The 27,637-nt window shown below is 49.6% G+C and overlaps 2 protein-coding genes and 1 long non-coding RNA gene across 5 annotated transcripts in view; 2 read left to right on the forward strand and 1 right to left on the reverse strand.

Moving 5' to 3' along the window:
* The first annotated feature begins 4,108 nt into the window (after nt 1-4,108).
* LOC144370902 (uncharacterized) lies at nt 4,109-9,625 on the forward strand. Its single transcript, XR_013430985.1, has 3 exons — nt 4,109-5,006; nt 6,213-6,404; nt 8,923-9,625. It is a non-coding gene; the product is annotated as an uncharacterized LOC144370902 (long non-coding RNA).
* On the reverse strand, nt 6,085-15,532 carry LOC101960525 (C-type lectin domain family 18 member A). Of its 3 annotated transcripts, XM_040279708.2 has the most exons (13): nt 15,330-15,532; nt 14,924-15,160; nt 14,281-14,372; nt 12,097-12,336; nt 11,231-11,328; nt 10,721-10,842; nt 10,444-10,551; nt 9,802-9,894; nt 9,324-9,430; nt 8,584-8,713; nt 8,127-8,223; nt 6,984-7,075; nt 6,085-6,507 (listed from the first exon to the last, which is right to left on the reverse strand). In XM_040279708.2, the coding sequence occupies exons 2-13, from the start codon at nt 15,063-15,065 to the stop codon at nt 6,470-6,472; spliced, it is 1,359 nt and encodes a 452-aa protein (XP_040135642.2). In that variant the 5' UTR covers nt 15,066-15,160; nt 15,330-15,532; the 3' UTR covers nt 6,085-6,469. The 3 variants fall into 3 exon arrangements, with proteins under 3 accessions (XP_040135642.2, XP_005318475.2, XP_021577407.2); XM_005318418.4 differs by lacking the exon at nt 15,330-15,532 and having other exon boundaries at nt 14,924-15,323; XM_021721732.3 differs by lacking the exons at nt 8,127-8,223; nt 15,330-15,532 and having other exon boundaries at nt 14,924-15,323.
* An 8,954-nt stretch (nt 15,533-24,486) lies between these two features.
* Pdpr (pyruvate dehydrogenase phosphatase regulatory subunit) overlaps nt 24,487-27,637 on the forward strand; it is a 41,537-nt gene continuing 38,386 nt past the window's right edge. Inside the window, exon 1 of the mRNA XM_005318419.5 lies at nt 24,487-24,721. The gene's annotated coding sequence lies outside the window, so the exon portion shown is untranslated. The remainder of the gene's footprint in view (nt 24,722-27,637) is intronic.

Below are 27,637 nucleotides of genomic sequence, written 5' to 3' on the forward strand. Positions count from 1 at the left end.
CGGGAGGTAGGAAGAACCAAGATCTTTTTTTCCCATTTCTCAGACAAATAAACAGGGGTCCAGGGAGGCAGAAATGGGTTCATAGTCCACACTTCTTTTTTTTTTTTTTAAAAGATAGAGTGAGAGAGGGGGGAGAGAGAGAGAGAGAGAGAGAGAGAGAGAGAGAGAGAGAGAGAGAGAATTTTTAATATTTATTTTTTAGTTTTTGGCGGACACAACATCTTTGTTGGTATGTGGTGCTGAGGATCGAACCCGGGCCGCACGCATGCCAGGCGAGCGCGCTACCGCTTGAGCCACATCCCGCTACCCTTGATCCACACTTCTTGATTCCCAGGCAAGGAATCTTTCCAGAAACCCTAGCGTTCACCTACACTCTTCTCCATCATCATAACTCCACATCAGTCAGTGTCCACTAGCCAATTTCAAAACTCACTCTGCCCCAAAGAGTGACCTAGGAACAGAGACATTTGCAACTCTGTTGGAAACAGAACAAATGCAAGAAGCTCATTTTTAGGTCCCAAGAAGGTCAAAGCAAATTAAATGGTGGGTGTGTAAAAAGGTCCAACAGCCTACTCTAGGCAGCCGTGGGCTGGCCCCAGTTGCCAGGCAATTGTTTCCTGCATTTTTTTTCAACTACATCAAAGAGATGTTTGGGTCTGAAGTAAAATGTCAGCTGAAGCTGGTTCAAGGGAGGACCAAGAAGTCAGGTGATGTAGCCATTTGTGCTCCACTATGGGAATGTCACCTCATGAGTGGACCCTCAGGCCATTCATCTCCTGGCTCCTCTTTTTCACCATTCTTCACTGGAAAAGACAGATCCACACCAGGGCAGAAGATGAGGAATGCTAGTAGTGCTGTAACCCCTCTGCTAGGACAAGGCCAGGCATGTAGTAGGTGCTCAATTGATATCTGCTAAATAAATGAACTAAACCATTACAGATGCCACACATCTGGAAGTGGGCTGGAGGTCTTTGTTCCATATTCATTGCTCATAAAGCCTCCTAGAAGAATCCTAGGAGCCACATCCTCTTTCATTCCCACCGCTGTGCACATTTGACTGCATAGAACGTGGTAGGTGGGACATTAATGAATGGGAAACAAGATGAATGACAGAAGATGACTCAAAGACACAGGAGGTCAGCAATTAGGTGTGAAGAAAGCAAAAGAACAAAAATGAGAGGCCAAGGAAAAATGAGAAAAGAACAAGGAAAAATGAGAAAATCACAACAAACACTGGTCTCCCTGGAGTTCACTGAGCTGATTCCCAGATGTGCCCACGTTGAATTCATCAGATGCACAGAAAGTAGTCAACTTATTTTTTTAAATTTAATTTTCTTTTTTTTAACCTTTATTTTATTTGTTTTATTTTTATGTGGTGCCGGAGATCGAACCCAGTGCCTCATGCATGCTAGGCGAGCGCTCTACCACTGAGCCACAACCCTGGCCCATCAACTTGTTTTCATAGTGCCCCCAGGAAGAATAGAAAGGGTAATTTTGTCATCTTCAGTATTAAAGACTGTCAGTAGCTAGGTGTTATGGCACGTGCCATGGAGGAGCTGGGATTACAGGCACACACACAGGTGCCCAGGGAATTCCTATTTTTTCCTATGCATTGTGCTATTAACTTCACATCTGTTGTTTCATTAAACCCTCCACAGCAATCTCAAGGTTGAGGTTAATGGATTTGTCCAGGGCCACATGGACAGCAAGTAGACAACAGTCATGAGCTCCCTCACTCACAACTGCTATACTGTTCCAAGAAATTAGATAATTTATTGCAAACACTCAGAGGGCTCAGCTACAAGCAAAGCCCTTGTATAGGGCTACACTATTACTCACTTCAAGCTGCAAAGAATCCAATGGCAGGTGAGTCCTTGGCTATGCATGTGTATAGTGGTGGGTGGGTGGGGGGAGGGCAGGCTGCTAACACTAGCACTGAGGCCCTAAATCCTGGATGTACCAGGGGCTTTTTGCAATGAATATGGGTCATTCTTTGAGTTACCTCATATCCCAGCCCTCTTCCTGTTCAGTGGTATTCCCAAACAGAGCCTGTCTCTCCTGAAAGAAGCTGAAAATGCCCTTTCTGCTTTGCTTTCCCAGTCTTCTTGCAGCTAAGGCCTGGGAACGTGGCTTAGCTCCTTCAGGCAGATCCAGGCCCAACTTGGTACTACAGCTGCTGATGTGCCCAGCAGAGGCAGTAGGGTCTTCACCAGTCAGTTCTACTGTGGGATCTCTTCTAGAACTGATTCCCCTCCCCTTCCAGAGCTCCTGGGAACTAACAAGTATTTCCCACAAACTCATTCCTTTCTACTTAGAGTTGCCAGAATTAGTTTCTGTGGTTTAAAACTGAGAACTTTAATTAAAACCAAAACAGCACCAGGAGTGAATGAAGCAAGAAGCCCTGAAGGAAGTAGGAGGACTCTCAGGCTGGTAAGTGGCCAGAGGACTGTGGAACTCCAGCTAGTAATAAGGGACAGGACGCCAGCAGCCCATGCCATGCCATGGCAAGACAGTTAATCCGATAGTCCCCTAGAACAAAGCACTCATCTCAGACAAGGCTTTGAGGGAGCTAGTGCTCCTGTCATAGAAGAGAACAAAGATCACACTGAAGTCAAGATCTGCTGGGCAGGTAGTTGTGCCAATGGCCATAGGAAAGCAATGCCCAATGGCTGCCTCCACCTTCAGGTACCTAGCCTGTGAAGCCTAGATTTCCTAGGTCTCCAGAGAGCACACCATATGGCAGTCTCTCTGGGTACACAATGAGAATATTGGATATTTACATTCATCTTCATTTTTAATTTTTAAAATTTTTTAAATTGTAGACAGATACAATGCCTTTTTTTTTTTAATGTGATATGAGGATCGAACCCAGTGCCTCACACATGCTGAGCAAGTACCCTACCACTGAGCTACAACTCCAGCCCTATACTCATTAATACCCTTTAAAGTATTCATTTGTGTCTCTTTCATAATGTGCATAGTATTTTAGTATTATAGTACTTGGAGACAATTTATAAGTGAATACAGAATGGAAGCACTTTTTATTTATTTATTTATTTATTTTTGGTACCAGGAATTAAACTCACCCACTGAGCCACATCCCCAGCCCTATTTTTATTTTTATTTTTTTAAATATTATTTTTTAGTTATTGGTGGACACAATATCTTTATTTCATTTTTTATGTGGTGCTGAGGATGGAACCCAGTGCTTCACCCACGGGAGGTGAGCGCTTTACCTCTGAGCCACAACCCCAGCCTCCTATTTTTTATTTTTAATTTAGAGACAGGGTCTCACTGAGTTGCTTAGCACCTTGCTGTTGCTGAGGCTGGCTTTGAACTTGTGATCCTCTTGCCTCAGCCTCCTGAGCTGATGGGATTACAGGCATGGCCATTGTGCCTGGCTTTAAGTTGCTTTTTTGTTTTGGTACTAGGGATTGAACCCAGGGTTGCTTACCCACTGAACAAAATCCCCAGCCCTTATTTTATATTTTATTTAGAGACAGGGTCTCACTAAGTTGCGGAGGCTGGCTTTGAACTCACAATCCTCCTGCCTCAGTCTCCTTAGCTGCTGGGATTACAGGTTGTGCCACCATGTCAGCCATGTTTTAACTTTCACAACTACATTATACACAAGATGAGCGAGAGAGAGAGAGAGAGAGAGAGAGAGAGAGAGAGAGAGAGAGAGAGAGAGAGAGAGAGAACTATGCCTTCTAGAACTATCTTTAGAACACCAATTTGAGCCAGAAGGCATTGCAAGGGGTTCACTGTCCTGTTCTGGGCAGAACCTCAGGAAAGGGCTTCCTTTCTCCTGGAAAGCCCAGCAGCTTGTTCCATATTATCTCTCTCCCTGGAGGCCAGCTGGTTCTCTGAGTTATGGTCAATTCATCCACTTAGCCAACTTTGCTTTCCTGTTCCCCCCTGGGGAAGGTAAACACAGGCTGGAACTTTTTTTCTTTTTTCTTTTTTCTTTTTTTGGTGGTGGTAATACTAGAGATTGAACCCTTTCTACTATCACACAGTATCCCCAGTTCTTTTTATTTTGGGACAGGGTCTTGTTAAGTTACTGAGGCTGCCTCAAACTTGTAATCCTCTTGCTTCAGCCTCCGGAGTCACTGGAATTACAGGTGACTGCCACCACACCCGGGCTAGGTTGGGACTTTTAAAGAACTAGCTCCAGGGCTGGAGGTGTAGCTCAGTGGCAAAGCACTTGCCTAGCAGGTAGGTGGGGGCCTGGGCTCCATCTCTAGCACTGCAAAAATAAACCACCAGAAAGGCGGCAGATACCTAGTAGATCAGGCCTTGCAAAATTTCCAGAATGTACTACTGTATCACTATCTGATCATTTAACCAATATCTGTTGATTGCATAAAACTGTTTTGTCCTCGGATTGTTGGCCATGCCGAGATATAAAGGGCAGCAAAGCCAGACAAACAACCACTGAAAACCTGAGGGAGGAAGCAGGGAGCGAGCCGGGCTGCCCAGGATACGTGCCTTCGATGGCACCGCCTCCTCACACCTTGGGCTGATCTCCAGCGCGTCCCAGCTCAGAGTGAGCCTTGAGGACCTCGGAGGTGACTGGTCGCGCCCCTCCGTTTCCGCGGTGAAGCCTGTGGACCACCAAACGAGCCGCGGGCAGGTCTTTCCACACCGGCGTCTACACCTGCCGGGAGCCCACTGGACTTCGGGTCACACAGCCCAGCCAGGAACCACTCTTCCCACCGCCCACTGCGTGGTGTTGGGGTGGGAGGGTCTGGGACCCGCCGCCGGGACTGTCCTGTAGCGGGTCGCCCCCGCAGGGCGCGCCCAGGCCAGACCCCGCCCCGTGGGCGCGCGCAGGACGCACCCTTTTCGGACACGCCTCAGGATGCAAAAAACATCGTGCCTCCCACGGGGGACCCACCCCGACGTGCCACCTTCACCCAACGGCCCCAGGAGGGCCAGGTGACCAACGAGCGTCTCAGCTGGAGGAGTGTGGGCCGTGTCCCCCGAGAGCCGAGGACCCGGAGGTAGGCAGCGGCGGGGTCGCCCGCAGTGGGGCTCCCTCCCGGGTCTCCGAGGAGGGACCGGATCGCCCCGCGGGACTTGGGACCGTGCGACTGCGCATGCGAGGGCGAGGCTCCCAGGGCCACAAGGTGCCTTTGTGGGCAGTGCGTCCTCCGATCCTGAGGCGAAGTGGTCTTCCACGACCCGGGTAAAGAGTTGTGACCGGATGGGTGACTACCTGGCAGGACCACGGCGGGGGAGCAGGGCCCCTCCTGTCTCCCGTGAGGCAGAGGAGGCGTTGGGCAAGCTGACCCGCAGGCGTCCTTGGGCAGAATTTTGGGGTCTATGGCCCCGGGTTCTCGGAACCGAGCAATTGCAAGACCAGCCTGCTCCTTTTGTGAGTGGATGATATTGTTAGGGACATCTGAGTTAGGGCACGACAAAACTTTTCCCATGCCCCCTGGATTAAACCCGCCGGACCAACCCCCACCAACCAAAGTAAATATATATATAAAAGATGAGATGACGGGACTGACCAGGTTTGATTCCCAATGCACTACTGCCTCCGGTAAATTTTTGAACCTCTCTGTGCCTACATTTCTTCAACTGTAAAATGAGGATAGCAATACTCACTTCTCAGTGAGGATGTCTGTTTAAATGAGTTAATAGACGTCAGGTGTTGATTACAGAGTCGGACACACAGTACTTAAGTGCACGCTCCAATAGCTGAGGAGCTGGATGGGGGAGTGTAACTCTCCAGGTTCTTACTATACCATCAGCCCTGATATGTGAAAACACTACATCATGGGAAACAAGAGACAGACTCACACACACTGTGTCCCAGGTCTACGGGCAGTGTCTACCCTGCTTGCTTGAGGCCCTGTCCTGGGAGTTGCTGGAGAAAAGACCCCCTACTGAGGCAGAGTTTGGTTTTCTATGTTACTGGAGAGCCTGAAAACATCCAAAGGGTAGTCTGGGTCACAAGACTGAGCAGGAAAGGAACAAGGTGAATAGTGGGAAAGTGAGATGACAAGCCCCCTCTGTCTTTTGAGGATCATCCTGGGGCATCGGAATTCTCCAAGCTGAGCAATTGCAAGTCCAGCCGATTCATAAATTAGTTTAATCCTTCCTGGGAAGCATCTGGTGGTGACAGCTCCAGCTGCCCCAGGGGTTGGCCCAGGGGGAGGATGGCAGCCTCTTCTGACTTCTAGCTCTGGCTTCTGTTTCAGTGCCTCACAGAAGCCCATCTTCCCAATCAAAAGTCAGCTGAGGGACCCAGGCTCTCCTCTTCCCATGCCAAGCTTCTCCACCACCCTCCCCACTCCCCACCTGCTTCACTGCCACCCTCTGCCCAACTTCCTGCATCATGCAAGGTCTGAGACCTCATGTTGGACTTTGGGCCTAGTTCTTCTTCCACACAGGTGAGTAGACAGGCCTGCAGGGCTAGTGCACTCAAGGGCTGACAGGAGAGCTGCCTGGTCAGGCTTCAGGGCCCTGGGTCCCACCGAGAAATGTGTTCTTGGGCTGGAAAGGAAGTAGAACAGGGTGGGACTTTGTGGCAGCGCAGGCAGTAATGGGATGGAGAGCCTGCTTCACTAGGTCTGGAAGTGCCCATGGCCTAATCCCACATGGAGCTCCCATGTTGGACATGTTGCTGGGAGCTGGTGCTGGGCCAGGTTTCACCTATGCCCTTCACTATAGTTCACTGGACTTTAGGGAATCAGAGAACACTGAGGGACCCAACAGGACCCCAGGTGGCAACTTTCATGGTAGAAGGAGAGGGACCTTGGAGAAGTTCCTTGAAAATGTTCTAGTCCTGTGTCTGCATGGACTTGCCATGTGATGCTGGGCCCACTAAAGGTCCTGAGCAGGACATCCTCTCTGACCTGGTGTGCTCAGACACTCTATGTGGGTGACTTGGATATCCTAGCAGCCTAGAGTGGGCCATCAGTACCCAGGGGACAGGAACCAAAGGAGGGGAACTGAGGGCAGGCCCTCACCAAACTGGCAGATGTAACGGTTTCGAGTTTTGCAGCGCTGGTCGTTCCAGTTGAAGGCAGCAGATGCCTGCAGCTCCACACAATTGCCAAACCTGCCAGACCAGAATATGGGGTGCTCAGAGTGGAGGAATGAAATCAGGGTCTTCTGCATTAGGCCACCTGGGCCCAGGTGCCCCAACCACAGATGGGGCTACTGGAAGCCAGACCAACCCTCAGGCTCCCATTATGCTTCCAGAGCACGAATGCTCTTCTCAGGGAAGCCAGGAGGTCTCAGGAGACCCCTCACTGCAGCACTCAGCCACACCAGCCAGTGGGATGAACCTGGAACAGAGAGCCCAGGTCCTTCCCTTCCATCGAGGAGACGTGCCTGGAGCCTGATCAGGCCTGGCTGCTGGCAAGGAGGGCTGGGGATGACATTTGGAGCTCTTACTGGCCACACAGCCTCACCACCTTCACCTCTGCTGCCCCTGCCCTGGGCGTTACTGGGCTTGAAGGCATAGAACTAGAAGGTCTTTGGTAGGGGGGTCAGGACAGCTAGGGGGGTCAGCTGGGGAGTGGATGTGTACATGAAGGATGCAGGTGGGTGGATGGCTGGAGAATTGGTGGACAGCAGAGGGTAGATGGGCCAGTGGAGGGAGGGGCAAGTGAATAATAAATAGAGGGGCAACTGAGGGGACAATGGGGATGGACGGATGCATTAAACTTTCTTGGGTTCCCTCTTTTTTGGAGGGAGCAGTACTTGGGATTGAACTCAGGGGTGCTTTGCCACTGAGCTCTGGCTCTTCCTTTTTATTTTTAATTTTGAGACAGGGTCTGGCTAAATTGCTGAGGCTGGCCTCAAACTTGCAATCCTCCTGTATTAGCCCCGCAAGTTGCAGGGGTTACAGGTGTACACCACTGGGCCTGGGCTTGGGGTCCCTCTCTTTTATATCATGCACCTTCTGATTTATACCTCCCTCACCTCAGGCCTGTGCCTGCACCAGCTGTGCCCAGACTTCCCTGGCACCAGGTCAGGCCCACAGCCTCAAAGGGCTGGACCAAGCAGCAGGCTGGGTAGAGGTTCTTCAGTGGAGTCCAAAGACTCAACCAAGGAGGCCCAGGCGACACCCTTGGCCCAGGGGAGTGCGGGCACCCCAGACTCACCCCTGGTTGTCAGGCTGCCCAAAGGCAAAACTGGTGAAGGAATGGTGTTCCCCAGTAGTCCAGCGGAAGGAGTCCTTTGCCATCTTGTAGGTGAGCCCTGGGCCAGGGTAGCCAAGGTCGCCTATCATCTGAGAGCCCAGGGGCCCTGAGAGGAGTATCTGAGCCCAGGAGCCTGATGCCTCATACCTTTTGGGCCCCCAGCTCTTAAACTCTTCCCAGTGCCTCCAGCCCTTGCCTCTGCACTGTGGTTCACCCCTCCTGCAGCCCTCTCCCCAGGGAAGGGGGTTGGAAGCCTGTCTACCCTCCCTGTTCTGGACTCTAAGCCCTCAACATACCCTTGCTATTTGCTAGGGAGTACTCTGGGTTGCCATAGCCCAAGCGCAGGATTCCTGGAGCTCTGTAGAGCATTCAGCCCCATGTTTCCCACTCACCACACCCCAACCAGCCAGGCACTCACCGATCCAGAAGTTCCTGGTCTCAAAGTCACTGTCAGTCACCTCGTTGGTGGTCTCCAGGTGACTCAGGTAGAAGGCGAGGATATCCTGTACTTTCTGGCTCTCAATTTGGGCTAGTGTCCCTCCCTTTTCCTGAAATCCCAACCCTGGGTTTCAGTGGCAGAGCTCCAAGAGCTTAGGCCAACCCTTTCTCCCATTCTGCCACCCCACCATGGCCCTAGATCCCAAATGTGTGTGCTGGTCAGGCCTCATCACATACCCCTTCATGATCATGATCTCTTGCCTCTGAGAATAGAGGTACCATTCCCTTCCCTGACAGCTTCTCCTCTGTTTGTACACAGGTCACAGGCTGGGCAGGGTCCTGCCCTCAGGAGGAGTTTGTCTTAACTGCACAGTACCTTAAATATATTCACATTGCATATTGGCAACATTAACTAGTCAAGAATTACGGATGAAAATGTGGATTTCTGACTTTGAAAAACCCTGAGTCCTGACAACCTGACCTGCCATCCTGTCTGGAAATCAGCATCTGGAGCTGGGTCAGGACAGTGCCTGAGACAGAAGTTGGGTGGGGCTTTGTCTCTGGGTTGCTCACTTAATGACCTCCTGGCTTCCTGAGCCTCTGGGTCTGTGACCTCTGTTTTATATTGGGTCAGGAGAAGGCAAAGGAACCATCATTTAGCCCAGGGTCATCTCATTTGAGAACCTGAGGAGTTCCTGGGAAGGTAGGGGTTACCATCACCTGGCATTTCATCTTGGCTCCATAATAGGTGTCTGCCTCCGAAGACACCATGAAGCAGTCTCCATCGATCCTCAGGTCACAGGTGTGGAAAGGAAAGTGCACCTTGGCTGGTGGGGTGGAGGGGACTGAGTTTGTGTCCCCTCCTTAGAATCATGACCCTCTCCCACCCTACCAGAGATCTAAGCTCAAGGTGCCCCTTCCTGTGGCCACCTGCTCCAAACTGGAAGCAGGTGGGCTCAGTGGTGTGCTGATAAACGTATAACAATGAGCTCTCCCCCTTAAATATGTATGGAACCCATGAATACTTGTCGATTTCAGTGGTGTAAATACCCTCACTGTGGCCAACTGCAGACTACAAATGACGTCATGGAGGGAGGAGCTGGGAAGAGATGCACACAATGGGATCCTGGAGCTGATGGAACCCAATCCAGTACCCCACCAAAGGGAGTCCTGGGAGGGGTCTTGGGGCAGGACTCACTGTCACACTGGGCTCCCCCATAGCCAACGTCGCAGACGCAGGAACACTCCTCTTCCCGGAACCTGCCATGAAGGCACTGCACACTGCACCGCACTGCCAGGACAGGGCAGGAGGGCAGAGCACTCAGCCTCCAGCCTCCTGGCGCCCAACCTGCCCGCCATGTTGCCCCCCACAGACCTTCAACATTCAGCTACCACAGCAAGAGCATCCCTCTTGGGGACAGAGCGCACCTGGGCTTCCAACTGCCATTACACTTGGCTTCTTTGGTTTGATCCTCATTATAGAAAGAAGCAAACTGGGGTTTGCCCAGGGTTGCAGAGTTGGGGGGCAGTGGAAGAAGAACCCATTTTCTTTTTCCTAATTCTGTCTTCCTCTCTCTTTCCCATAGCCTCAGGGCCATTTTGATTCGCCTGCATAGCACAGGGTCTGGCAAACTGTTGGTGCTCAATGAATGCTTGTTGAATGAATGCATGCAGTGTGCAAACTCCAGCAAGTACTCCCAAGTAATCCACTCAGAGACTCCCTCAAAATGTTCTCAGCCTCCAGCCACCCCACAGCCACACCATAGAGCAGGGGTTGACACAATGGGGTCACCCCCCTCCTCACCCCTTGGGACTGCCTGCATGGGCACTAGGTCCTCACCTTGACAGTATCTGCCTGTGTAGCCAGGGAGACAGTGGCATTGGCAGGTGCTAATGTTGAGATGTCCATGGTTCCGGCAGCTCATGCGACATGGGTTCCTGGGGACCTCTGGTCAGGCACGGAGGGAACTCTAAGAAGGGGCCTCCCCTCCGCAGTCAGGAAGGTGCCTCCCTGGGTGGTGAGGGGTCAGCGCTTCTGGGATAGTCCCTCAGGCTGCTATCACTCATGCCAGAGCCACCTACTATCCCAGGAGGAGTAGGAAGGGTGGGGCACTCACCACAGAGCCCCCCTGCATGGTCCCAGGCCTTGAAGCAACCAGAAACACTGGCTGTGCAGAGCGAACACCAGGCGCCCTTCTTATAGGGGGTGATTGTCTTCCCGTTTACCTTCCAGTTGCCTCTGTGAGAACAAGGGTCGGAGGGTCTGGAAGGGGCCAGCCTTGGGCAGAGCAGGGGTGGGGCCTTGCTGCCTACCCACAGGCCCCTTCAGCTCTTTCAGCATGCCCACAGAGTCAGGGAGCTGGGTGAGACCGGGAGATTTTCAAGGAAGAAACAGATGACCTCCAAATAAATCCCCTGAAACCGGTCATGCTTTCAGGAAGGGACATCACGGATAAGCCTCAATCTGCACGTCCAGAATCTTCCACAAGCTCTCCTTTCCCTCCTCTTCCTTCTCCCACACAGGGTGCAGACCAAAGGGTAAAAGGCCATTTGGGTGGATAGGCATCTCACCCTGGATGAAAGTATCCCACTTAGCCCTCCCCGTAGCCCATGTTGTGGGCACTTACCCAGGAGAGTAGGCACAGACAAAGGCTTCCATCGCCACCTGGCCCACAGAGCACCGGTGTCGCCCGCAGCCCAGCTGACTCGAGGTAGCCCACACGAGCTGCAGGGAACACAGTGGCTCAGAAACACTATGGTAGACTCCCCCCTCTCTAGCATGCACAGGCAGTGCATGCTTGGCGGGGGGCGGGGGGGGGCACAGTTTGACTCACAATCCACATAAAAAGAAAGCAGCTGTTCTGGGCAGAGCTCTGAGGATGGTGGGAATCATGTAGGAAGCCTTTCTGAGTGGGATGGGGAGTGGGGGCAGTTAGCAGATGTTTGAAGGGAGGGGAAATCTGGGGGTGGATGGAGAAGAATGGCAAAAGAAAGTCTTGGACATCAAGGGCCTTGTGATAGATTGCAAAAATGCACATGACCTTTCACTTGTTGCTATAGTCCACTTTTTTTTGGGGGGGGGCAGGTAGTAGGGATTGAACCTGTGGGCACTTTACCACTGAGCTACATCCCCAGAATTTTTATTTTATTTTTAAATTTTGAGATGGGAATTCATTAAGTTGCTGAGTCTCCTTAAGGTGCTGAGGCTGACCTGGGACTTGAGATCCTCCTGCCTCAGACTCCCAAGGCCCTGGGATTACAGGAGTACACCATGGTGCCTGGCTAGCTCATTGCTTATTTTTAATTTTTTTAATTTTTTCTGTAGTTGCAGATGAACAGCATGCCTTTATTTTGTCTGTTTATTTTTCTGTGGTGCTAAGGAACAAACTGGGTGCCTCACATATGCCAGACCAGTGCTCTGCCACTGAGCTACAGCCCCAGCCCTTCTGAGCTGAGCCAGCTGCCTTCAGTTGGCCTCACCTGCAACACTCACCTGAGTGTAGTGGGTACAGGTGGCATTGTGGGTACACTCGGCTGCTGCATGGCTGTACTGCTGCCCCTCTGCATACCAGAGACTGACCACTTCAACAAAGGAGGCCAAGCCTGCAGGCAGCAGCTGCACGTTCCAGCCCACTTGGGGAACACGCCGTGGGTCAGAAGTCAGGATCGGGGTTGGGGCGCCACAGAGAGCTGCCCTGGCATAAGCCAGTTGGGCCAGGCTCTCGCTCCAGTCCTGGGGGCAGAACAAACAGATATCCACGGGAGACCTTTATGCAAAGGAGAGGACCACTGGGCAATGGCTTAACTCCCCCATTGTCTCTGAGTATCCACTTCGAGAGGCTGCGTGTGGACTCTTTGGCAAGGGAGCCAGTGACGGGGGTGGGGGGGGGTAGATCTGGCACTGGGAACTTCCCGTGGCAGTCCTTCTGGGATAGATCCCCTGAATGCAAGTAAACTCCCCCTCAGCTCTGCTAAGAGGTCTCATATGGCACCAGCGATGGGGTGACCTGCTGCAGCCACACAGCCTCTCAGAGATGGGTGTGTCCTGCCAAGATGCCAATCAACCTGCTGACTGCAAGACAGCAAGATTCCACCCCTGAAAGATTCCACCCCAGACAAGATTCCACCCCTGAAACCTTAGTCACTTGAGTCTCACAGAGACTGAGTGACTGCTGGAGGTCATGCTGGAGGTCATGCAGGAGAAATGAAGTGGCTGGGTTAGAGAGGAGTGGAGTGGGGAGAGGTCAGCTGGTGCTGGTGGGAATGTGCAGATGAGCACCTACAGAGCGCTCTACTCACTGGGGCCCAAATGCCAGGCCCAGGGGACCTCTCACCCTTTTTTTTTTTTTTTTGTCTGGGCCTGGGCATTTGGGCAGTCACTCAATCTCTGTGAGACTCAACATCCTTATCTACAAGGTGCCTATTGGATAGGGTTGTGGGGACTGAATGAGTACAGGGAGGAAGGTACCCTGCTCAGGTAGACCCACAGAAAGCTTCACTTTGGGCTCGTGTTCATTATGATTTTACCTCTGATGAGGGCTGGAGGTAGGTAGAGGTTCTCCCCAGGGCACCTTAGAAGCCACAACCACCCTAATGGCTTCATCTTCCCCATGTGCAAAGAACAGGTGTCCTAGAACCTTAGAGGCCTCTAAGGGACAGAATGGGAGTGGGCTGCTGGTGGGCCTCCACTTGTGTCCTTTTTAGAAAGGTGAGTTTCTAGGGCTTTGCCAAGGGCCCTGGAAAGGTTACAAACTGCCAGCCAACTGATCATAGCTCTCCCCTGCCTGCAGGGTCTTGGGTGAGAGCACTCACAAGATGCTGGGAGCATCTTGGCTACACAGAACTCACTCAGGGCAGGAAAAGGGGAAGAAGCAACCTGCCCTCCTCCGGCCTGCCCCACCCCCACCTCCTGGGAAACTGACCCCTGAGCTCTCAAGGTCGCCACCCACACACTGTAGCTGCCAGCCTCCTAGGAGTTCATGGGAGGCAGCCATGAGGAACCGCTGCTGGGCCCCTAGCCATTCTCCCCTGCCCTTCCTCCCTGACCTGTTAACATGGGCTGGAGCTGCTGGGTTTCAGGCCATGGGGACATAATTTTTGAACTCCAGGATGACAGTTCCAACCCTGCAGTCTCAATGAGATTGGTGGGAAAACTTCCATATGCTCCCCCCACACCCTGTACCTCACTCCTGCTGTGAAATTATGAACTGTGAATGTGTGAATAGGCCAGGAAATTGAGAGGCCCCTCCTAGTTTCCCAGATAGATCCTGGTCACACACAAGCCCCTCCACAGCTCAGCAGGCCACTTGTCCCTCCCTTCCCATTGGACTCTGTGCAGAGCTCCTGTTCCCTGGGGGAGGAGATCCCAGCTCCTAGCATGTCTCCTGGTCTCCGTGGCAACGGGATACCAGGGAAGACCCAAGGTCTGCCTTTCAGGCAAGCATGAGCCAGGGGCATGGCCTCGTATACTGAGGGTCCTTCTGGGGAGGAGTAAGCCACAGAGTTCCTCAGCAACTAGGGCCATGGATCCTCAGCGGGCAAGGTGACTGACTGTCCCCACCAGCCCTACCCAGGCAGAAGGGCACCTGGCACTGGCATGGCCTGGTGAGCCCCTGACAGGTCTCTGTCTCTTCAGCTACCCTCCCACTCTGGTGGAGCTGGAGTTGGGGGCACTCACCATTCTCCGCATGTTGGCTGCAGGAGGTTGAACCCGACTGCGCAGGCGGTTGTGAAGAGACAGGAGCAAGAAACTCTCCTTCCTGCTCAGGGCTAGGGACAAGGACAGAAGGCCAGGTCAGTGAACAGTGAGCAGTGGGACTGGGTCAGTCCTCATGGCCAGGTAAGAGTGCAACCTCACCCCTAGGATACAAGGCCTGAGACAGAGAAGAGCAATGGGTGGGTATGGGGGAGAGGGAGGGAGATGGGGACAGGGGTAGGAGTGAGAAGAGAAAGACCGGATATAAAGTAGTGCCATGACTGAGGAGTGGGGGACAATGGAGGTAATGAGGGACTGGGACCAGGCATGTGGGGACTCAAAGCCCGCCCCTCCTCTCAGCGATTGCATCTCTCTGGGTCATCAGCTCCAGCCTTCAGCTGGTACTCCACTTTGACCCCAACGTGGGCCCATCCCCTTGTCCTTCTTCCCAGCCCCAGTATCCATCCATCATGTCCCCTGGACTGTCCTTTTGTGTCCCTCCTCAAATCACACCAACACCACCCAGGGCTTAGGCCAGAGATCTGGCTTCCAGAAATCCCCTGGTACCCCCTCCTCAAAGCTCACAATGGCTCTTCTACCTCTGTCCTTCCCCTCCTTCCCTTACCTCTGGGCATTTGAGCCTGCTCTGGTGGTTGGGGTGGCTGCATCTCTGCCCAGGCGATGCCAATGAGAGTCAGGAGCACGGGCAGGAGGCCAGGCCGGTGGCCCTGGCCTCCCAGCCCCAGGGAGGGCTCTGGCTGTAGCATGGGTCAGTCGGTGCTGCAGGCACAGTCTGGCTTCACCAGCCAACTCACTTCCCAGGAGAGATGGAGCTCTTCACAATCTCAAGGAGTCCGGTGGGCTGGCAGACAAAAGGGGGAGGCCCCGTGAGTAATCAGTGCGTCCAAACAGCCTCCTGTTGTTGCTGGCATGAAAAGAGACAGACAGCTCCCCTGGATGCCTCCATGCTCCAGCCTCTGTGGCCTGGCCAGCCTGCCCCACCGACAACAGGCAGAACAGTGTGCACTGACCTCGTGGCCCCTGCTAATCATTGCAGGATTATTAGCGCCCTCGGGGAGCCCCCAGAGACCCCGCTGATTGGCCCACAGACATTCCAGAACAGTGGATTAGTGACTGATGGCTGTTCCCTGGCTGGGACAGTGTCCTCCAAGCCCATCAGCAGTTTCTGTTCCCCAGCCCCAGACCCAGGGAGGAGGCTGGGGCTTCAGCTTTGTTCCCTATGGGGCAGGCAGGAACTGGGCAAAACCCCAAGGGAGTTCTTTCCTTTCTTGGGAAACTCATCCCAACTCCCTGCCATGAATTAAACATAGGCAGGAGGTAACCGCACACCAGGCACCAATGAGCTCAAAGGGGAATGGGCTGGGGCCGTGCTTTTGGGAGGAAAGGGGAGCATTACTAAAGTCTTTCTGGGCAGCGTGCAGGTAGGGTGAGCCCAGCCCTGGTACCTGCCACCCTCACCCATGTGACTGTGAGCCAGGAGGGGACAAGGCAGGCAGGGAGGAGAGTACATGACCAATGCCTTTGGCTGACTGCAGCCCTGCTGGGAACAAGTCGGCTTCTAGGCCATCAGGCCACAAGGTAGCCGCAAGGCACACATGGCCATATGACTGGGGCCTGGCTAAGCCTACACAATAGCACCAGAATTACTGCAGCCGGTCTCACAAGGCCACACCCCAGTGCCCACATTCCTCTCAGGGCTGATCAAAGGTTATTCAGCCATCCCCAAGCACAGTGGCGGCCCCTGACCCCTGAGCCAGCACCATCTCAGGGTGAGGTGTCAACTCCATGGAAACTCTGCTGAGATGCAAGGGCTTGGCTTTCTGGGAAGCACTGATGGAATGTGGGTATCATTATGAGTGTGTCCCTGCACAGTACCTGGGGCCTCAGAGTTTCCTCGCCCTCAGATGGAGACCTGGCAACCTGCAGCTCATCATCTCCAGGTCCCAGCAATGCTTAAGCAATAGCCAAGTCTAAATAAAGCCCCCAAAGCACAGTCACATGTGAGTCGTTTTGTTGTCACAAACCAGTGCAGTAGCAAATGTGATACCAAGGAGTATTTATAGATGAGGAAACTGGGGCTCAGTAAGTCCAGGGACTTGTCCATGGTCACCCAGAAAGTACCTGGTGCATCACAGCTAACTCAGGGCCTCCACTTTTACTTTTCAAGTGCTTTAATTCATATTGTGGATTTTTCTGAGATCTATTTTTTACACCCCTGCTCTATGCTGTATGATAAATGACTTAGTTCGTGCTCCTGGGCTTCAGTGATACGCGTGGCTTGTTGTCCCATGTAGTGTGATACCAGGCATCTGAGTCAGGTGGGAGGAAAATAAATTCTAGGGGTTGGGGTAGAATAACTATCAAAGGGTCCTAGTGGTCCTAGGCCAAGGCTCACTGAAAGAGGAGGCCAGGGTGAGCCCAGTCTTAAGAGCTGGAAGAGGAAAGGCTGTGAATACACCATTAGACAGATCCCGGAAGGCCTGGGCTGTGACCAAGACACTGTGTGTGACCTGGGTCTTGCACCCCTAGGCCTCAGTATCCAATGGCAAAAATTAGGGATGACAACCCCAGCTGGACTTCTTTACCAAAGCTTCGCACCTTGTTTTACATGATATTTCTTCTTGAGTCTAGACTTTTTATGTTGCTTGCTCAGTGACTGGGGTAGGTTTTGAGAATGGGCCTGTTCTTGCAAAATGGCTTTCTCCAGATGAGGTTATTACAGCTTTTGTTACAATAAACAAGTGTTGAAATTCACATTTCATTGTTTGCTTTGTCACATGTCTCTACCTATCCACCTGCTATAATTTGGATCTGGAATGCCCCTCTCGGCCTGTATTTTAAAGCCTTGGTGTTATTGGAAGGTGGTAGAGCCTCTAAGAGGTGGGACTTAGTTGGAGGAAGTTAGGTCACAGGGTCATGCTCTTGAAGGGGATGTCAGACCCTGGCCCCTTCCAGTCTCTTTGCCTCCTGGCTCCCTTGAGATGAGCAGCTTTGCTCCATCACGTGCTCCTGCCATGACATTCTGCCTTATCACTGGCCCCAAAGCAACTGAGCCAACCTATGCTGTAATGAAACCTCTGAATTTGAGAGCCAAAATAAACCTTTACTTCTTTTACGTCAATGAGCTAAGGTATTTCGTTTCAGTGGCAGAAAGGTGACTAACTCAGTAGCCCTCTCCTGCCCGTCACCTCTTTTCTCAATTTGTATTCTTTCTCAGAAAACTGTATTTGTGTTTAAGCTATAGTTTCTGTTCCTGAAGAAGTTCACGTTTCCACAGCCACTGAATCATCTTGATGTTCTCCAAAAAATTCTCTTTCAGATTTGCATTCAACTCCAGATCTGTGGTCATGTCTCTTCTAGAAATTGTATATTGTTGTCATTATTATTATTACTATTATTAGTAATAATAATAGTAATAGCTTCCATAATAAATTAATTTTTTTTGGTACTGTGGAATGAACTCAGGGGCAGTTGACCACTGAGCCACATCCCAAGCCCTATTTTGTATTTTATTTAGAGACAGGATCTCACTGAGTTGCTTAGCATCTCACTTTTGCTGATGCTGGCTTTGAACTTGTGATCCTAGTGCCTCAGCTTTCTGAGTCACTGGGATTACAGGTATGCGCCACCATGCCTGGCAGTCTATATTATTTTATTTTTAATTTTTTAAAACTTTATTTTGTAGCCAGGTGCAGTGGCATATGCCTCCCATCCTGGCTACTTAAAAGACTGAGACAAAAGGGATTGCAAGTTTGAGGCCCAGACAGCAAGTTAGCAAGGCCCTATATCAAAATTTAAAAATGGAAAAAGGGCTGGGGGTGTAGCTCAGTGGTGAAACACTGTGGGTTCAATTCCTAGTACCCAAAATAAATACTTTTTTTTTAATATTTATTTTTTAGTTCTCGGCAGACACAACATCTTTGTTGGTATGTGGTGCTGATGATCGAACCCGGGCCGTTGGCATGCCAGGCGAGTGCGCTACCGCTTGAGCCACATCCCCAGCCCAAATACTTTTATTTTTGATACAGGGTCTTGCTAAGTTACAAAGGCTACCCTTCAATTTGCAATTCTTCTGCTTCAGCCTCCTCAGTGACTGGAACTACAGGCATCAGCCACCTTGCCCAGCTAAGTTACCAGTAACTCTACATGGGTAAATTTCTTTTTCCTTTTTATTTAATTTTTTTTTTTTAGTTGTAGCTGGACACTTATTTATTTATTTTTATGTGATGCTGAGGATCAAATCCAGTGCCTTGTGCGTGGTAGACAAATGCTCTGCGATCTAGCCACAACCCCTCTTTTTCCTTTTTCTTTTTTGATGTTGGGGGTTGAACCTAAGCTCTTGTGCATCCTAGGTCGTCCTACTGCTTGCTACATCCCTATCTCCTGCAGAAATGGATCCTAAAACTTATATGGCTATGGTACCCTGATGTTTGGTTAAATGCCAGTCTAGACACTGTTGTAAAAATATTTTATAGATGTGATTAATATTTAAATCAATAGACTTTGAGTAGGGGGCTGGGATGTGGCTCAAGCGGTAGCACGCTTGCCTGGCATGTGTGCGGCCCAGGTTCCATCCTCACACCACATACAAACAAAGATGTTGTGTCCGCCGAAAACTAAAAAAATAAATATTAAAATTCTCTCTCTCTTTAAAAAAAAAAAAAATATATATATATATATATATATAAATAGACTTTGAGTAGGGAAGATTACTCTCAATGCTATGAGTGGGCCCTATCCAAACAGTGGAAGGCTCAAGAGAAAGACAAAATTCCCTAAAGAAAGGCATTCTGCCTCCAATTCTTTGAACTTGAGATGGCAAAGTCAGATCTTTCCAGGCTTTCCAGCCTGTTGGTCTGTTCTACAGATTTCAGGTTCACCAGCTTCCATAATAAATTGAACTGATTCCTTAAAATAAACCTTTCTTTTTTCTTTCTCTGTTATAAATATATTTCTCTTTGGTTCCGTTTCTCAGGAGAACAGTGACTGATGCGAAGATCTAGGAAAGGCAACTGCCCAAGGTCATACACCAACGGGGAGGCAACGCTGGCATTCAGGACAACAGGTCCAGCCCAAGGTCATGGTCACCAACTAGCACAAGCTGGGACGCTGAGCGAGCTGAGTTAGAGGATGCCTCAGAACTCCTGCAGGGTCTGAGCGTCCTTGACTCTAGAGCCTTTCATGGGAACATACAGCTAGAGAAAAGGGCGCATCCCTCTTTTCAAGGCTGCCCCAAAGGCCTGAGGCACTCTTTACCATAGAGGTCACAATGAATTAGGGAGATTTTATTAGTCTGACTTGGGTTGTAATTAAATGCGACAGAGTGTGCTAAATGGAAGGGGCTGTGTGAACCCGGGAATTCTCAATCCACAGACCACAGCGCCACCTACTGGTCGATGCGCGTGGACAACGCAGTAAACGCATCCCCACTCCGTCTGAGGCAACTCTGGCATGATTCTCATTTTAAAGATCGGCAAACTTTTATTTTTATTTTTAAATAAGGATTGAACCCAGAGACGATTAACTATTCCCAGTCTTTTTTTATTTTTATTTTTGAGTTGTAGATGGACACAATACCTTTATTTTATTTGTTTATCTTTATATGGTGCCTAGGATGGAAGCCAGTTCCTCGCACGTGCAAGGCAAGTGCTCTACCACTGAGCTACAACCCCAGCCCTTTTTATTTACAGACAGGGTCTCACTAAGTTGCTTAGGGCCTTGCTGAATTGCTGAGGCTGGCTTTGAACTTCCATCCTCCTGCCTCAGCCTCCTGAGCCTTTGGGATTACAGAGGTGTGCCACTGCGCCTGGCAGCAAACATTTTAAAAACTTTAAAACGTTTTAAATAAGATTTCTTTCTCCCTCTCCCCATTTCTTTCATTATCTATGAAATGTAGGCATAGTGCTAGTGTTGGGGTTTCCATGAAGCCCTGTGCTCCTGGGGCGGGCTAGAGAAAAGGGCGCATCCCTTTACAAGGCTGCCCCGAGGCCTGTGGCACTCTCTACCAAAGAGGTCACAATGAATTAGCCTTCGGAGGAAGATTTTATCGGGCCAGAAACAGAAGAAGAGAGACATGAAGAAACATCAGAAAATGATACAGTGAGGACATTAAGGGAGGCCTGTTCTCCCGGGGAAGGAAAGACTCCACTGAAAAGATGGAGAGGGCCGCTGAGTTTTTTAAGATGGGGGAGGGGTCCTCCCACTCTTTGAGATGGGGACTCGCTAAATTGCTGAGGTTTGCCTTGAACTTCCAATTGGTCTCCAGAATTGCTAGGATTTCAGGATTCTACCACTGCATCTCAGCTCCCTTTATAACTTTTAAAAAGACCCTGATTATATCCTCCCTATTCTACAAAATTTCCAATAACCATTATTTCTTTCTCAGGACTCTTTTTTTTTTGTTTGTTTTTCTTTGTGATGCTGGGGTTTGAAACCAGGGCCTTATGCATGTGAGGCAAGCACTTTACCAACTGAGCTATCCCCTCAGCCCTTTCCTCAGGACTCTTAATAGATGGTATTCAATGGCTTCAAGATAAAAAAAAAGCGAGTTTCTATAAATCTCTTTAGAAATAGTTTGTCCTTCAGTCTTGTTGATTTTCATTCATTCAGAGGCTATTGTTATTGTGCTGCCTGAAACCTCAGATGTTTCTAAGGAAGCACCCCTGATTCATTACTTAGCTCTTACTTGAATCAGTCTTTCAGTTATTAAATCTAAGCCTCACTTTCTTCATAGGCAAAGCAGGGCTACTCTCATCTATTGTTCACAATTTAAGTGAAGTTTTGTTAGTGTAGCTGGCGCAAATATCTGTGAGAGACACAAGTCCGAGTTCAAGCAAAGGTTTATTGACAGAGAATATCTGCCCAGCTGCCCTTTTGCAAGGTGCAGCAGGCTGCTGGAAAAAAACTTCTGTATAGTCTGTACAATAGATTAGTTAAAAGATAACCCATCTGGTCCTGTGATTGTTATTTGGTGTTTTTTGCTGTGGTTTCACTAGTTATGGACTCTTTGGGGGCAGGCCTAATGGGAAGGTCATGCTTGGGTGGGGAGGTGCTGATTTTCAAAATGAAGTTACTTTGGTTTAAAAACCTAACAGTTTCAATGAGATGACAAAGTTCAGGACTTGTTTACAGTCCTGTATCTTCTATATCTTAGTTTCCAATTTGTCTTTTACACTTTGGTATTACAGACATAAATGGTTTTGTGTACATTGTTTGGCCATAATGATGGTAAATAATATATCATAGTGAGTGACAGTGTGGATGATGGATATTTCACAAGTGGGCATGGAAAGAGGAATTGAAATGTCTGTTCATTTATTTATACACCTAGTAACATTAAAAAGACAATATCCACTGAAACTCAGCTGGCTACAAATACAGTGCATAATGTTAATACTCTGTTCAGGGATGACAGAAATGCTCAGTGACCCTATGTATTCAATGTCACCAGGAGTTAGAGATAAGATCTCCTTTACCAAAGTGCCGAGAATGTCTTTAGGATGACATGCCAACTCTGCATAGGAACAGAAGGGGCCTGAGCAGAATTGCACACTTACAAACACAAAGAATGAGTTACAGGACATTGTGATAATTAAAATGCTGTTTTATACATCCCAGGAATTGACCAGAGAGTGAGAACTAGGAAATCCTTCACTGAAAAGAGCTGCAGAGATTCCCACCCTACATTCACTTTTTCTGAGAAAGGAGAGACTATGGTGGGGTGGTGAGAACTCACAGACTGAAACAAACTTTCCTTCTTTCTCATTTTCCCCTAATCCATCTGCCATTTGGCATTGTGAAGTGTAAGACTCAGAACTGGGCTTAAAGAAAGAGTTGCAGCAAGATCCAATTTTTGGTTTACAAAGTAACCCTGGTAAAGATCTTTTGAAACAGATGCTAAAAATATCTTCCCCTCCTCTTATAAGTTCTATCCTTCACAGAAAAACAAGGATGCAGAATAGGTTTGTGAAGAGTAAAAAGTTAATTGCTTCCTCAACCTAGATGTTCTTCAGTAGATAAATGGATAAAGAAAATGTGGTATACATACACTATGGGATATTATTCAGCATTGAAAAAGAATAAAATCATGGCATTTGCAGGAAAATGGATGGAGTTGGAGAATATGCTAAGTGAAGTTAGCCAATCCCAAAAAACCAAATGCCAAATGTTTTCTCTGATATAAGGATGTTGATTCATGATGGGGTTGGGGGGGCATGGGAGGATTAGATGAACACTAGATAGGGCAAATGGGGTGGGAAGGAAAAGGAGGGGGCATAGGGGTAGAAGGACAATGGAATGAGATGGACATCATTACCATAAGTAAATGTATGAAGACATGAATGGTGTAACTCTACTTTGGGTACAACCAGAGATATTATGTGTAATATGGATTGAACTGTGTTCTGCTGTCATATATAACAAATTAGGATACATAAAAAATAAAAAAATTATTGCTTCCAAATCTCATAAATAACATCATTAACATCATAAATAAATTGTTAGATTCTTCAAAGGACACTCAGCATCCAGAAGTCAGGATCATTCAAGAACAACTCAGATATTGTATAAAAAAAGAGAAGCCAAAAACATAAGAACAACCCAATTGAATACACCCAATAGGGTACTACTACTAGCTATGAAAACTATAAGGGACAAAACTTACAAGGTAAAGGGCTTTGGATGTAGCATTTAGTTATTTATTTTTAGTATTATTTAAAATTTTCGAATTAACAAAAGTTCATTCCCTTACAATGCTGGAGGACAAAGTCTGAAATCATAGTGTTGGCAGGGTCATTGGGTGTAGCATTTAAAAGGGGAGAACCAATAATGGTGATGGGGGAGGGAAGTAGGAATGGTCTATTCAGCTCTGCACTACTTACTGCATGTAGACAGAAGGGAATCAACGTATTACTCTTACTTCATCCATTCTCCCTATGGACACCATGTTTTTCCCAAATCATATGCTTGGAAATGGCAAGAGCCATTTCCATTCACTTTTTCTGAGAAAGGAGAGACTTTTATGAAGAAAACTTGTGAAGTTTTTCTCCCAAAAGTTCCTCAGGGCATCAGGAATGGCTTCCCCAATGTTTCTGATAGGTCCATCTCTTAGTTTTAGGACAATTTGTGTTAAACCCTTAACTAGCATATGAAATGACTCATCAAGCACAGGAGTCCAGGTGCCTAGAATTTTCATTTATCAGAGGATCGAGGGCAGTTTGAGTCCTCCAGCAGGCAGACCTCACCTGGTAGGTTCATTGATGTGGTATAAGTTATGGAGCCTGTGGAATGGCATGGTTGACACCGGGTCCCTGCAGCTTTATTGCCACTTTCTAAGGACAGTAGGACCTCTTCCCTTGTGCTCTGTTGCACCCCAGCAACCAGCACAGTGCCTGGTTATGGCCAGGAAGCAAAAGCCCCTCTGATTGGCTTGTGTGGTGAAAAGGGCTGGAATTCAAAGAATAGGACTAGGGATCATGCGAGGCCCCAGGTGCGGTGGAGACTGCACCCTTCGGTGTCCAAGCATTTCTAGAAGGCCATACTGGACGATGCGAGGCGCTAGTCGAGGTGCGTGACACTCTGGTTTTGTCGTCAGAAGTCAGAGAGCCCGGCTGACATCGTGGGAAAGGCAGTCAGCAAACACATACTTGAGAGTGATGAGTTCTATGAAGTAATGGACCTGGGTGATGGGACGGGGGGGTGGTGGCAGTAGTGGACAGGGGACTTGTCTGAGGCTCTAGTGACTGAGCAGCTCTTCCTCAGAGCCGGGACGAGCTGGGAAGGAGCCACGAGTGAGGTCAGCAGGGAACTCTGGTTCGCTAATCGTGCCTCCGAGGCCTGGCCAGGACAGCACGTCGGCTCTGGGGTCCGCTCTGCCAGTGCCTCGCCAGGAAGGCCAGAGGCAGCGGCGCGACCACCAGTCCTGGGCCTTCTAAGCGCTGGACTGGACGCTGCTCTAGGCAGCGGACCCGCGGGGGAAGGACCAGGACACAGGCCTCGAGGTACAAAGAGCCCCCCAAACCGCTCACGCTCCAGCGGGACCTGCAGCCCCGACGTCGCCATCCCATTTGCAGTGACCCACGCGGGCGCTGGGCCCAAGTTCTAAACCCGGGGCGGAGCCTCGCGAGACCCAAACAAGCCCACGTGGCAGGGGCGGGGCCGCCGCGGTGACGTCACTGCGCGCTCGTGCGCAGCCGAGGTCGCGCGCCCGTCATACCCTTGCTGGGGGCCTTAAAGCGCGGAAGGTCGCGGGCCCCATCTTCCCCGGAACTTTTTATTCCTCAGGCCCGCCCCTCTTCCCCCACCCGCTTCCCGCTCTCCTGCCCGCGGCGAGCCCCGCAACCGCCGTGCCGCGCTTCGCTTCGGCCGCCGTGTTGTTGAGCGCGGAGCGCGAGCGGCCGCTGAGGTAAGGAGACAGCCGTGGGGTCGCTCTGGCTCTCCCGGCCCGCGCGGCCCTCGCGCCCCGGGACCCCCGTGTTGCCCGCTTCGCGCTTGCATCTGTCCCAGAAGCGGTCCCTTGGTCCCTTGCTGCCCGTGGGCTTCGCCTTGTTCTCCTGGAAAGACGCGTCCTGGCGTCAGTCCACCCGCGTTGTTCGTGCCTCGGGGGCCCGCGCCGGCTGTCCGGGCCTTCGCGCTGGCTCTTCCAGGTGCGCGCGTTTCAGCCGAACGCCCGCGGCGGCCCGCGGACCCCGCTGCGGCTGGGAAGTGCACGCCCCTGCAGCGCAGTCTGCTCCCGGCGCGGCTAGCCCGGTCCCGCGTCTCTGCAGGTGAAATCGTTTTCCCGCCTTCACGCGCGTGGTCCACCTGTGCTTTGCTCACTCAGACTGCTGCAGCGTCTGGCAGAAGTTATCTGACGGTCTAGGCCAGGGCGGTGGGATTTCCTCCTAACGTGTGGCACTCTGGGACTGCTGTGTGTGATACTCGGTTGAGTCGGGAATCTGCAAGCCTCTTTTGCGCGTGCATTGAAAGCACAGTGTGCAGGGCTGGGGTGGAGAGTGGGAGAGGCCGAACGGTCCGTTTTCCGTGGTAGGGATTTGAGACTGACAAACTCTTGGTCACCAGGTGCACTTGTTTAAAACTATAGCACCCTGGACCAAGGGATCAGAATCTCCAGAAGTGGAGCCTGGGGCTTTTGCTTTTAAATCGGTGTCTCTGGCAGTTCTGCTGAGACTGCTGAGTTCTGCTGTGGCAAATGTTGTGTTAGTCCACCTGTACTCACCAAAGTTTCCTTGTGACCAGCAGCCCACCTGTGCCTAATGCTGTAACTCGGGAGCTAGCTCGTCACCTTGCTGCTGTTGGTATAAGCAGATCTGAGCAGACCTAGGCTGTTCAGCAGGAGCTCCTGTCTGTATTACAGTCGTTTTCAAGAACTTTAAAACAAACTCTTTAAACCAGATGGTGTTTCATTTCTTTGTCATCTTCAGTATCTTTCTCGCTGACTTTACCTCCTTTGCTGTCATGCTTTTTTTTTTTTTCTTCTTCCCATTTTTCTGCCAAACCTGCTGGAGGTTTTCTCTGGTGTCTTCTCTGTTTACTTTAAACTCTTCTTCCCTCACCTTTTCAGTCTCTTGAAGGTCATGATAAGCACAAGGTCAGCAGTCTCTTGGTTCTTATCACCTTGGGCTTTTAACATGGTTTATTCCAATTTGAAACTCCTCGCTTGTCATGTTTCTTCTGCTACCTTTGCAATTCCATTTTCCCTCCTTGGGGATGGACCTTGGGTTCAGTCCTCATAGCTTCCCTGTCCTGGCTCATCTCCTTTTATTGGAAAGGTAGCAGGGGAAGTGGTGATAAACAACAGGTTCTGGTGCCAGACTGGCAGGGTTGAATCCTGGCTGTGCCCTCACCATGATACAGGAGATTGGGTGAATCACTGAACATAATGTGTATCTGTTTCCTCAAAAGTAGAATAGAAATGATATCATCATCTACCTCGCAGGGTTGTGAAGACTTAGTATTTGTTATATAGTGTCTGGCATATTGTAGCTATCCATAAAAATACTTAAAAACAATTCAATTATCTCCATATCCTCCCAAATCTGGAAACCTAATCTTGAGATCTCCAGTCATCAATGATATTTTTCTTATTTTCTTTGTGTATAGCAGGTGGGTGCATAGTGGTGAACATGTTGGAGGTTGAGGGAGGTGGATTTTATCTATCTGATCAAATGGTGATGGTCATTCTGTACTCCATAAGTACATCTGAAGTTCAGGATGTGGTGGGTCAGGCCATCAGTCATGGTGAAACTGAAATCACCCTGGGTGAGTGTATGGAAGGAGAGAAATTGTCTTCATAAAGTTCTGAGGACCAGGGCAGAGGAGAGGGATCAGCAAAGAGGTGTTTAGAAAAGAAGTTGTAGTGAGGGGAACGGGAAAAATAATACAAGGGGGAGAAATGAATTACAGTAGAGGGGGTAGAGAGAGAAGAGGGGAGGGGAGGGGGGATAGTAGAGGATAGGAAAGGCAGCAGAATACAACAGACACTAGTATGGCAATATATAAATCAATGGAAGTGTAACTGATGTGATTCTGCAATCTGTATACGGGGTAAAAATGGGAGTTCATAACCCACTTGAATCAAAGTGTGAAATATGATATATCAAGAACTATGTAATGTTTTGAACAACCAACAATAAAAAACAAAAAGAAAAAAGAAGTTGTAGAGGACCTTGTATGTGGGTAGGAAGAAATGATCGGCTGTTAATTAGTATTTAAAGAGGTCAAGTGTTATAGTGCCAGGAGAATGTCCTTGGAAACCAGCAACTAGAGTGTTATTGGCAAGAGCAGTGTCAGTGTTATGGTGGGACAGATGCCTCAATGCTGTAAGTTAAGGAGAGATCTAAGTATAAAACAGTATATGCAGTCCTTTCTGTTTACTAATTTATTGTCAAGTGAAAATGACAGGTTGCTAGGGTTTTGCATATATGTGTTTGGTTTGGGGATTGAACCCAGGGCCTTTGGCATGCAACGTAAGCACTCTACCACTTAGCTACATCCCCAGCTCAAGAATGAATTTCTGTTTAAAAATTGCCTGGCAGATTGCCCAGGTGAGACTCCAGAATGAGTATATTAAGACTGAAGATCCATATGGTATCAGTGTCATCAGGGCAGCCATTGCTGTAGAAACAAAAATTGTGTTAAAATACCATTAGCACCAGTATTGGTGAATCATTGTGTCGTGGGAAATCTTAATTCCTTCCTGTTTTTGAGTTTTTGCAAAGACTATACTTTGTGATTTGGATTTTTTTTTTTTTTAATGGTATTGGAGAATGAAATCTACCACTGAGTTACATCACCAGCCCTCTTTAGTTTGAGACAGGGT

The sequence above is a fragment of the Ictidomys tridecemlineatus genome, chromosome 15, assembly GCF_052094955.1.
Source record: "Ictidomys tridecemlineatus isolate mIctTri1 chromosome 15, mIctTri1.hap1, whole genome shotgun sequence".
In the NCBI taxonomy this organism is placed as follows: Eukaryota; Metazoa; Chordata; class Mammalia; order Rodentia; family Sciuridae; genus Ictidomys; species Ictidomys tridecemlineatus.

Bases quoted from the DNA above. Each gene is read 5' to 3' on its own strand.
- LOC101960525 (XM_040279708.2), bottom strand. From the start codon at position 15,065: ATGCTACAGCCAGAGCCCTCCCTGGGGCTGGGAGGCCAGGGCCACCGG. The intron at 10,843-11,230 runs GTAAGTGCCCAC...TTGTTCTCACAG, and splicing joins GTCTGTGCCTACTCTCCTGG to AGGCAACTGGAAGGTAAACG. The intron at 9,895-10,443 runs GTGAGGACCTAG...CTGTCCTGGCAG, and splicing joins CACAGGCAGATACTGTCAAG to TGCGGTGCAGTGTGCAGTGC.